General features: G+C 42.5%; 1 protein-coding gene across 1 annotated transcript in view; it reads right to left on the reverse strand.

The window, feature by feature from the left end:
- GPM6B (glycoprotein M6B) overlaps nt 1–10,250 on the reverse strand; it is a 106,149-nt gene extending 95,899 nt beyond the window's left edge. The window contains exon 1 of the mRNA XM_026035304.1: nt 10,184–10,250. Within this exon, the coding sequence (XP_025891089.1) occupies nt 10,184–10,187 (4 nt within the window). The 5' untranslated portion in view covers nt 10,188–10,250. The remainder of the gene's footprint in view (nt 1–10,183) is intronic.
- Nucleotides 10,251–12,293: the final 2,043 nt, after the last annotated feature.

Genomic DNA, 12,293 nt, shown 5'->3' on the forward strand with positions numbered 1-12,293 from the left:
GATGCCTGGGATACAAACTATCACTTGGATCCTCTTCCCAGCCACTTGCCTTGGGACCAAGGGAAGCACAGGGCAGCTGTCAAGCCTGAAGGCTACAAATGTCATGGGTCCAACCACGTCTGCCATCAAAAAGCAAAGGCTCTAGCTGCAAGTCTGGTTCTGAGGGCCCAGGAGTTAAATCCTGAATGCCTCTTGGACTACGTGCAGCAGTTCGCAATGAATTCACTTTTGGGATATTGTTGTAACTTAGCCTGGCACAAGGAAACGCTATTAAAATGGCAGTATTAAATAGTACTAAAACACTACTCCYACTTTAATACAATTAGTATTGTACTATTAGTATTTTAATGCATTTTAAATTACAATTTTAATACAACAGTATTAAAGTATTATTAAATTCTGGAGTTCTTTTTCTAAATGGAACATGTTGAAGGACTGAAGATGAGCGTGGTTCAGCCAGGTAAGTTTCCAGGGTCCCCTAAATGAGTGATTCGTTAGGGAGCTAAGAGTTCTCTTAGAAAGCTGCCATATAAACAACTAAGAGAAGCTACAAAAGTGGAATTTTTATACCAGATATCCCCACATTTTCTTCAGTAACTGCTAGCTACTTTTTCTACAGATTTAAAAATATGGTGTAAATGCAGAACACAAATGTTGGAATCATGAAGCATATGCAATGAAAAATATGACATTTGCCAAGTAAGGCAATGTAAAACACTTTATTTATTAGGTACATGGCCTAACATATGGGACATTTTGCACACACAGAAGAAAAGCTACTAACCATGTGGAAAGTGTGCACAACTGTCGCACTCACAAACACATYTGAGAGAGAAAAAGGCATTTTTCCCTCCTACTCATCTTCCCATCCTCATCCCTARAAACCAAAAGGTTAAGGATCAAGTATTTTAAGAAGGATTATAGTAGCTGCGAACTGAAGTGGGCATGATGGCATTTTTGAATCTATAAACCTGCATTATACCATGGGAAACAGGAAAGGAAGCTTCAGGGTAAGAACTCACATTTTGGCTGACCACAGTCACTGTGCTTCCCTTTCGTATCTTCCTACAAAGTCCGCACGCAACTTTGCTCAGTCCTGCACAGGGACTCCCTGAGCATGCTAGAGGAAGCACCAGTAAACAGAAATAAGAGTTTTCCAAATAAATATATATATATTTAATATAGAAAAGCAGCTTATTTCTTTTCTCATCACTCAGTTAAACTATGATAACCTTATTAAAAAAAATCATAATTCTCTAGGCCATTTGAATAAACTCTATATGGGCAGATGAACTTCAGAAAGCAGTATGCCATTCTGTATCCAGCATACCAATAAATTTGGTCAGTACCTGTACTTACAAAACMCAAAACTACCTAAGGGCAAACAATCAAGCAAGAAAATAATTAGTTTTAGCAACTAAACGCATTTCAGAAGTGGAGAAAGTAGAGAGTGGTGGCTGTAGCTAAACTACCCACGTTTTTTCTCRGTACATTCATATAAGAACAGAAAAGATTCAATATATAGTAATGAATATGTTTGTTATTATCATTAAATTATTATTAAACATTAGTTCCTAATAGCAGCTGGGGTTTTGCTGTTAGCCTTGGCAAGAACACTTAATATTGCACATGCACTCTAATACTCTGTTACTGTACAAACAGAAAGCCAAGCCTGCCACTTCCCCCAGTAAATCATTCAGTATTACACCTTTTTAATGTCAGAGTTGTTTCTCTGAAACAAGTGTTTTCTTTAAGAAAACAATTTAAGAAAATAATTATTTTCTTTCTCTAATAAGAGTACATCATAGAAAGGAAGAAGGGAGGGAGGGAGGGAGGGAGAWTAGGAAGGAGGGAGGATCTATTGCAGAAATACACTCTCTGCAAAAAATATATCCGCAAATTCAAAGTTCATCACCTAATTGTGTCACAGCAGTTCTCATCTACTACAAGCAAGACACATAAGTATGCAGAAGCAGCAAGTGCTCTTGGCCACTATCTCAATGCRAAACCATTCAACGGAAGATCAAAAGCCAATACAAAATTGTCCACAGGCAGGAAGAGACAAGACAGATAAAATCTGGCACTAAACAAGGAAACAGGAGAAGAAAATGAAGAAAATTTAAACACAGAACTACTACACAAAGGGACACTATKCACCTAGCAACTGACTTCAGAGTTGGACAAGACACATCTAAGGGGTGAATATTACCCAGAGAAAGAAAAGGAAATATTTTGAACAGAGAAGTGGAAACAAATTAATACAATGGTCTTCAGAAGGCAAACCATAATGAGCACATCTTAAAAACAGGAATCAGGGGATCAGGGGAGTCCACAACAGATCACAGAAAAGAGATCGGAGAGTGGGAAGAACAAAGTGTGACCATGAGGTCGCACACTTTCCTCTCTGCAAGGCTGATCAAAAGAGCCTCAATTGTGATGGGGTATATTGGGGAGGGGCCTCTATTGGGGAAAACATTTATCAGTTTTTTCAGGAGAGCCAYGGGAAACCTAAGAAAATCCAGAAACGCAGTTTTGCAATAAGAAAATCATGTTAATGAAATCCACAGATTGTTTAAAGCAACAAGTCAAGTCCTTACTAAAGCTGCTACTTCATGTGGGTTTTCTTTCTGTTCTATGCACTCCCAAAATACTTTCAGTCTGTCAGGTCTGCTTTAAGATATCACAGTTTCCAAAAGCCTTTATCCCTTCTTGATTCCTTTCTACTCCTCTTATATTTCCACTGCAAAACAGGAAGAATTCAGTATGTRGTAGACAATGATTCCTCCTCCATTGTGGTTTTGCAAGTGTATCAGTGGCAGACAGCGTCAGATAAAGTTCTGCTCTGCTGCTTTTGCTTTTAGCAGGAGGTTAAATACTAAATATCTATTATTTATTCTCATATTCATCTCTATTTAATAGAAACTATGTCAACTTGGAAAGAAAAAAATGTATAGTTTCAAAAACTTTAAAAATTATTTAAGGGGAGAACTAATAATAAAAGTCTTCAAAAAGCACTATGAATATATTGGCAAGTTTTCATTCCATGTCATTTTTAAGTTTACAGGTATTAATCAATACACAGGATTTTCACCAGACAATTAAAGAGCAGGAAAAATTGCCATTTKAATTTCAGCATGCAGCAAGGGAAGCATCTATGAAGTGAAGACACTTCATTAGGAAAATAATTAGTCTAGCATATGGCACATAAAATCCCTCTCTGTGAGGTATTTGTGTATTTGCTTACATAAAATTCTGTTTTAATGCAGCCTTAGTACCTAACATGCAGCCTTAGTACCAATAACTTTATTAGCTGGCCAGCAGGTAATAGATGGTTCTATCTCCCTGCCACTGCATGACAAATATCTCGGAGATTTCAGGAGCCCCGGCTTTCGTACCTGCGCCCATCAGAGCTTGAGCAGATGTTATAGGACACGTTATTTACAGCATCACAGAATGGTTGAGGTTGGAAGGGACCTCTAGAGATCACCTAGTCCAAACCCCCTTCTCGAGCAGGSACACCCAGAGCACGGGGCACAGGGYGGCATCCAGGCAGGTTTGGAAGACCTCCAGAGAAGGAGACTCCACAACCACCCCGGGGAGCCTGTTTCAAGTGYATTTAGCGCATCTTGCTGGCCGTGGACTCTTGACAGATGTGCTGGAGCAGGTCCCTGTGCTCACCCCGAGGGCTCTCAGTTTCAAATACCTCCACTAGCCACCTCTCTTTATCCTCGACATCTTTGCAATACGCGCTTAAGCAGCTCAAGAAGAACACTCAGTCTCCCACAAGGGAAGTTCCATGTGGCAAACTTATTTTCAGCCTTGTTCCTAACAAATACAACGTTTCATTTTACGCCCTTGTTTGAGGAAAGTGCATGACATTTATGTCAACACAGTTCTGGTAACAAAAGCAGAAGTTTATACACAAACAACAAACCTCCCAACAGTCTTTTTCCTTTTTTTTCCCTCTCCAACAAAAGAAGAAAATTAAAATGAGCTTAATAGGAAAATATGGAAGTAATTTAATAAAAATAGGAAATAGCAATTAGGAACCACTCAGAAATCTGCACTAGTTCAAACTTGCACCAGATATGTAGGCACTATATGAGTTGAGAACTTCATTCCAGCAAATCCTGACAGAAGTTCCTAGAATCTAAACAGCTTTAAAAAGACTTTCAGCTTACTGAAAGCATTCTCCTATGTCATAAAATACTTATGTTGCACAGGAGAGCAGTGAAGACATAAATCCCAGGGGTTTAAAATATCAGTGTGAAATCTCTCTTGAAGAGATACTGTGTTCCAACGTTGAATCTGCCATGAGYCTCCTCGCAAAGGGCACAGACATGAGAACGTGCAGCTCAGGTTCACATTTTAGGTAAATGTGCCCACTGCACATCTTGGGTTCAGAATTTAAGAGCTGCAAGGAATTTTCTAGTGCCCAAACTGACAAAAGCCCGGCTTAAAAGGTGAAGTGGAAAACAGAGATGTGGCAATGTCCACATAAGCCTCAGCTCGCTGGCAGCAYGAGAAAGTCGCTCTCCTCTTTGGGCAGCCAGCAGCAGCGAGTGCTGCAGCTCTAGTTCTGCAAAAGCGCTAATAAGCCCAAAGAGATGCTTCAGACATTTCAGAAATGTCATTTAAATGCACATTAAACACACATAGCTTAAGCGTAATCCTTCTCCAACTGGGCTCCCATCATTTACTCTGTGTTTCTTGGATCTACATGGACTGTAAAGCAGCTGCTCCTTCTAATTGCCAGTCCACAAACCAGCATTTGAAAGGTAAGGTAGTTGTGTTCTTATGAGTAAGTAACGTAAGAGCAACTTTTGACCTGTTTATGATCACTGCAATTCTACCCACTACAATTTCTATACAGTTTAGACCTGGCAATTCATATATTTCTTTGACACTGAAMAAATAAACATATGGGCAGAGTTTCAGGCTGCAGTATGCACTGGTTCCCCTATGCTCCTAGTAATACACTTTAAAAATAGCCCCCACAATGAAAAAGGCTCTATCTTAAGCTTACTCCAAATCAATTTGCAACTTCATGAAGTCCAGTTTTCTTCATGACACTAGTTTCCACTAGCTTTGTATCACCTTCATTTTCAAAGCTCTTTCCCCAGCTGAAAACCTCAAGCACTAAGTACACAGGCATTCCTGAAATCTGCTGCTGTAGGAATTACTTAAAGCTAAAATTTTCCATGTGTCACATGCATTCAAGTTTCAAAGTATAAAACACACACAGAAATGATGAATAGCAAAGCACTGCATTTTATGTCACTCAGTACATAAGCATCTTTATATTAATGAACTGAGTTCCATTCACATTTTGAAATTCCTGCTAGTCAAACATTTCCAAAACACTCAGAGAACAAAAGACCCTGAATTCCCATAGTTTTCTAAACTCTTCCCTGCAAGGCCATGGCTCCATAAGCACCCTTCTGAACCTAAAACCCTGGGGACAAATAATTATGGAGAGAGAGACTGCAGAGCACAAAGAGAGAGCAGAAGAAGAAAGCCACAAATCAGTGAGGACCAAATTGTATGTATGATCCTATCCATGTGGGACACTGTATGATCAAACTCTTCTCATAACCACTCTTCTCCACCACATCTACGTAAGATGAGTAAGAAAGTCCCATAAGAGTAGAGCTACCTTGATGCCCCACTACCAGAAGTTCATGCCTAACCACAGAAGAAATGCTCGGAGAGATTCAGGAGATACTAACTCCATTCCTGGCACTGTTGGTAACTTAGTGTAAGCCTGGGAGAAGTCACCTTACCCCTCCATGGCTCTACTTGGTCTTTTGCCCATTTGGGATATTTTCACAGTGATTTTCCCAGCTAAAGCTCCTGGCTTTGTGCAGAGCCAAGGCGACTCAGCTGAGACCCAATAATTTAACCTAAATAGCAACAGCTTTGAAGACTGTTACGCTCACATGAAGATTAAATGGAGAGCTGGCCATGCAGGTGTGGAGCTCCAGGGGAGGAGTGAGTGTCAAGAGTGGCTGGCATGTGAAAGCAGAGCAGGGAAACACTGGGATTTCAGTGAAACTAGTTTGGAAAAGTTGTGACTTCAGAGAGCAGTAAGGAAAAAAACAAAGGATATAAAAAAAAATAAAGCACAAAAGTGATGTGTGCAAAGTGGCGACTGCTGGAATAACAACACAGAGAAGCTAATTTGATTAAAGGTATCCTGTTTTAGAAAATAATTTAATACTTAAATGCTTAAAACATTAGAAGTGACATGCACATTTCAACTGGTTTAAGAGGTTCCAGAGACGTTCTGAGAGGCAGATAATCAAACACGGCCGCAGTTCAGCTCTCTGGGACATTGCGTCTACAAGCCAGTATGTTTTCCTGGTAGGTCCTGCAATGGTAGGTATCACACCCGTCACATTTCAGACCAGCACAAACAGATTTCCTACATTACTGAACCACACTTAGGCAGAGAGCATGAGAGAGAATCTGTAAACATGGTGAAACCACAAATCATTTAAAATGCTGGGAAATACCCAAAACACACAACTTTTTCTTCCCCAGTGACTTTTCAGGCAAGAAAGATTATGTCAAGAATGCWAAACTAAGCACTTTTTAATAGCCTAGTCAGGTGTTAGAGAAATTGAGGAATAAGGACAGTACAAATTTTTATATTTCATATCAGAAAAAAATTACATACTAATGTTTTTCTTTTTCTAGAATGAGGGTTCAATATATTCAGAGATGCAAGATTTAACAAAATATGGACTACAAGTCTCTGCAATTGAAATCTAGCCATGGTTAATGACCAATACTATTCAGATTTCACTATTACTGTGACACACAAAAGATCTCCAGTCCTTCCTGGACAAAGTGTACAGCTGAAAAGGAAGAAAGAGATTTTCTTTCAGGATTTGCCTCCAGCTGTTTATAAGAATAAAGTGTGGTTTGGGGACTATCTGAATCTACTTTGAACATGTTTTACATAAAAGGAAGGACCTTTTCTATGTGCAGTAGAACTACAAAAAGTGGAACTCCGGGAGCTGCTGCCTGCGGGAAAAGGATGGCCCGGGCTGAGGACACAGCAAAAAGCTCCACGCAATGCAGGAGCAGCTCATTTGCGGGGAGCAGGAYGCACTATAGAAGCTCTGTGGACGGGACTATGGCCCAGGAGTGTCMCAGGGGAAAAGCCACTGGGGACTCTTGGAGGGTAGAGGTGCTGCAAAGAAGCATTAATGAGTGATGAGCTGCAAAGAGACAGAACATGGCCCATATGAAGACAGGCTTCATCTGGTCCCCTCCTCAGTATCTTAAAAAAAAAAAAAAATACACATAAATACCCAGCCCAATCTTGTTTCTTATTTGAAGGCAACTTTTGGGGAGAGCAAAAACAGGAAAAAGATATAAAATTAGGAAACATGCRGTTCCCAAGAAATTATACTTTTTATATTATTTATAGAGTAATTATTTACTTATGTATTTTGAGGGAGAAAATAGTTTCCCATTCTTTTGTTAATTTTGTAAAATAAATCTCTCCCCAAAATCAAGATTTGGAAATGTTTGTGCTGCAATACAAGWTATTTATGGCTGGTTCTTCTCCCCCAAGAGGCACAAACATGACCCTGCAGCCCAAGTAAACCATAAATGTTAAAGACAATGGGCCTGATGTTCAGAAGAGCTGAGTGAGCCAAAAGCCTAATGAAATCATTGACAGTGATGGACTCTCAGCAGCTCAGAGAGAGGAGAAAGAAGGGAAAAAAAAAAAAAGAGTCTCAGTGGGCCAGTCTGACACAAAAGTTTTGCTCGAGTAAGACCTATTCAAATGGTCCTAACCAGAAACAGTCAAATATATCTTTGCAACCGGATCAGCAAGCTCGGTGCAGTGCTGAAGCTCCAAACAAACCCTGGTTAGATAGTCAAATCAGCCTCAGCCTACATAACGCTGAAGCAACAGTTATGTAATAGCATACACAGAATACTGCATTCATGAAGGACGATCTCACCTCCTGACAAAGACCTTTTTTTTTCTTTGTGACTTCTTTTTGGAGCATTTAATCTGAAATTGTGTTAAACATCTCCACTCCTGACTGATTACACCATAGTTACCTCGGTAGGCATRACTAGATAAAGTAGGAAGAGCTGGAAGGAAAGTAATAGACAGAATATTGAGTTTAGTGTAATTCCTGTCCACAAAACATTCAAGCAATGTTTTCYTCTTTCCATTCCCCTTATTTTTTCCTCAACTGTTACAATTCGGACAATAGGGATATAGAGCATATATGTTATACATGRTTGTAGACTCACAAGGCTATCTCTAGTATTTTCCTAAGATTTTAGCACTAAAGTACAGATTTCCTTCTTCACAAGATAAATTATTTACAAAGATTTAAACCAGCTTTTAGATTTCRAATCCCATGCAACTTAATTTACCGAGGGAAAAGTCAATTTTACAGAACTAACAGTGAAGACACTTAGGAATGATTGCACATGAGTTACTACCTAATATATTTTATTCCCTACTGCCCCAMATAAGATGTTGTAACCCAGTGATGCATTGGACACTATTTTCTTAATAAGAAACTTGGAATAAACTCATTTTTCATTCTTTCATTCCCATTCCCAGATTTGCTTGACAGCAATTCATTACTACAAAATGCACATTAAGAGGATACAAAGATAWGAGAGGCTATCAACGTTATGGTTTCGTTTAATAACACATTTTAAAAGTATACATAATGAAAGCAGTCTAAGAAAGGCGATATCAGAATATATTTTGGAAAAAAAAAAAAGCCTGATGGGAGAGATAATACAGCCATATACGTACTTCACAACTTTCAGAGCAGAAGGTCAGTAAGAATCAGTGCTTCCATATTTCTTTAAAGGGTTTTCCAAACCTGTAAAGGGGGCTCGAAACATACAATGTGGCACAATGCCACAGCACTCCGATCCTTACTGACCAACAAACCCGTTCACAGGCATTTGGAAATTAACAAGTTAGGTGATGCGAATTAATTTAACAAAGTAACCACCATGGGAATCATCAGTTTCCTTTGGCTTGGGCTATGCAATTACTTTTTTTTTCTGTTTTTTTTTTTTTTTTCTCCTTCCCTTCTCCTTAATTAAAAGCAGAGAAGACAGTGCCAGCATCCAAACGTGCACATTAACACATGGACACACCGCRGCCGTTCTGCTTCAGCAGCCTCAGCCTCCAAGCACGGAGGCAATGCCAGGGGCAAACCCGGCCGGGGAGCCGGCTGCGTTCCTTTCTGTTCTTCATTTGAAACTTTCTAACTCTCATTACGGGTTAATTCCTGGGGCACAGTGCTGGTCTTGGGGAGAGCTTGCGGGAAGCGGCCGCTTACGGGAAGGATGCGAGCGCCGAACGCGTGCGCTGACTGCTGAGCGACCCCCGTGTGCAGCAAACCCTGCCCTGGGCCCCGCTCTTGCGCTGACGCGAGCTGAGTCTTCTCCATAAGTTGCAAACCAGAAGGCATCACTTTTTATTCCCKCTGCAGGCCCATTCCCTCAAAAGATCACAGAACCCAAGCTATGGGACCGAGAACTGCTGAATGGCACTAACCCTAAAAACCCGTAGGAYTGCCTGGTGCTTGAGAGCAGAAACGCACCAGGTCCTGCACCACAGGTATATCAAACATTTTGCAAGGCATAACATAAATATACAATATAGAAATAATACAAATTTACAAATCATGTACAAATACCCAGGTCCTCTGGGCTCATCTCCCCTCTCTTAACCACCCAGATATCTCAGGGCAGGAATGTAACTTTGCCCAACTGAGTGGCCCTGCACCAGGGCTGGGGTGGGCAGGAGGGGGTTGAGGATACCCCCCTAACCCGGGGGCCGCCCCTGCTAACCTGGGGGCTCCTCAGGGCTCCTCGGGCGCCCCGCGTGGCCTCGCACGCACCGCCGCCCCCCGAGCCTCCGCAGGACCTTGCGCGGAGGGGGAAAGACATGAATAAAAAATAAATAAAAAATACACAGGCACACATATCCCGGGCTGGCTTCATACAACGGCGTCCAAAATAACTAGATCTGCACTGTGCTATTTCCCCCCCCCCCTCTCCTCCCACTCGGGGAGCGCTCCGCAGGGAGCCCCACGCCGCCTCCCCGGCGGCCCCGCTCCGCTCCTCTCCGCTGCGCGGGCTGCAGCCCCGGCCCGAACGCGCCGCCCGCCCCGCTCACCCATGGCTCGCTCGGCAGCCGCGCCGCGCCGGGAAGCAGCGGGAAGGGGCCGGGAAGCAGCGCCCGCAGCTCGCGCGGTGCCGGCTCCGCTGCCTGCGGGCGGCGGCCGGGGGCGGGGACGGGGACGCGGCCCCTGCGAGGGGCGGGAGCGGCGCCGCGGGCGCCCGCAACGCCTTTTCCCTCCAAAAAACGCCCGTGCGGAGCCCGCCGTCCGCAACGCCTTTTCCCTCCAAAAAACGCCCCTCCCCGCCGCTCGAGGCCCAGGCCCCGCCGCCACCTCAAGTTGGGGCGGCCTCCCCCTTCCCCAGGGGGTCTTAGTGCGTTTGTCCCGGCAAGTCTTCCAGGAGCGGACCAGTCCAAGCGGCCTCCCGGCTGCCCCTTCCCACTTGTGTTTGGGGCTCTTGTCCATGAAACGGCGCCAAGGGCACCCATAAGCATTGGAGGAGCCGCTTCATGCTCCTCCCTTGCCACGGTGGAGACACTAAAAACCTAAGCTTAGTTTTAAGTTTTTAGTTCCAAATCTAAGTTACCGCAGAATCAACTCCGTGCCCGCTCCCCGGAAAGCCCTTCCCGATCCCTGTGGCCTGTGCTGAACCCCGCAGTGTGGAGCAGCAGCGGTGCTGGCTCTGCGCTAGCGGCGACCTTGTGCTTTTCTTTAAACACTGTAAGAAATGCGTCTTAGCTCTTGGGAAGGGTAGCGATGGGGAGCCCCATCAGCAAACAGGCTAAGGGAGGCGGGGGCGCTTAGGTGGCTTCTCCTCCGGCCACTCTATCCATCAGCCCCACCTACATCTAGCTAGATCTGAGAAAAGAAGAGTTGAGCTGTGTAAGTTTAGGAGTATTTACAAACATGGGCAATAGGGATGGAGCGGAGTATGGCAAAGTCAGGCTTGTTTTTTAGCTTAGCTGGTTTTCTGAGTCCAGCTTTAAGCATTAGAGTGAACGGACTGTGCAAGACAAAGGGCAACTCTTTCGTCAGAATAAGTGTATTTACCACCATTAATATCAATCAGATTGTGCTAATTTACATTAGCTGGGTACTTGGCATGTGGTTCCTTTGCCTTTATCATGATAACAGCATCTTCATTTTTTTTGTTATTTATGTATGCTATAATTTCTCCCGTGACTTATTCGCAAATTGATCTATTAAATTATGTAACCAATTATTCCCCTCCAAAGGAGACAGATTGCTTAGGAACATATATTAATATAACATGAAGGCAAAGGAAAGGCAAAAATGTCCATACTTTGTTATTTCAGGCTTCTTTTCCTGAAGAGTTTTGTGTCTGTGCAAAAAGAAGTTGCAATGCTAAAGCTATGCTTTGCCTTCTATTAAAAAAAAAAAAAAAAAAGAAAGAAAAAGAAAAAAGAAAGACAAGAAAGACAAGTCTCAGCCTCTGATGCTTTTGCATTTAAAAAGCATGTCTGTTTTTCCGGCAAGAACTATAAGCTCCACACCATACAAGTATTTCAGGATCAGGGAGTAAATACTTTTCCTCTAAGAGGTGGTAAGTGGAACGACTGTGTATTCCATGTTGTAAAGGATGGAGAAAAATGCACACTGACTCTGATCACTCGGAAGCTGCTTCCAGGCCCTGCTGTGAATGAAAGGAGTTGAGCATTACATCTTTGAGAAATGAGATTAATTATGGAAATAACACATGAACGTTAACTAGAGTGGCGCTAAATAGCATTTAACTACTGAGGAAGCTGAAGGCAAAGGGTAAAAGCATCCTGCTGTGTTTTTCTATGGAGTGGTGAGAGTATAAATTCATTTTAGATTTGTTTTTAAAAACAAATTCTTTAGTTATTTTTTCGTTCTGTGAAGCACTTGCAACATACGGTTTGATTACTGCTAAGAGCAGCTGAAAAATAAGGTCCTGATTCGAACTGCGCTTATACCTCTGCATAGCTTTGTGTCCTTAAAATCCGTGGGAGTAGTGGTGCAAGGAAAGTGAATCAACACTTGATTCAGTCAGCGTTGCCTGGATTGGCTTTACTTGCCTGCATTATGTTACGGAGACCTTCTAGCCCTTTTTCAGATAGGGCCCAGGGAAGTGTACGTATGCGATATACAGTAACATGACTCTTCTGTATTAGCTTTTTGTCA

Source organism: Nothoprocta perdicaria, unplaced genomic scaffold (assembly GCF_003342845.1).
Source record: "Nothoprocta perdicaria isolate Ctin4 unplaced genomic scaffold, notPer1 scaffold_158, whole genome shotgun sequence".
In the NCBI taxonomy this organism is placed as follows: domain Eukaryota; kingdom Metazoa; phylum Chordata; class Aves; order Tinamiformes; family Tinamidae; genus Nothoprocta; species Nothoprocta perdicaria.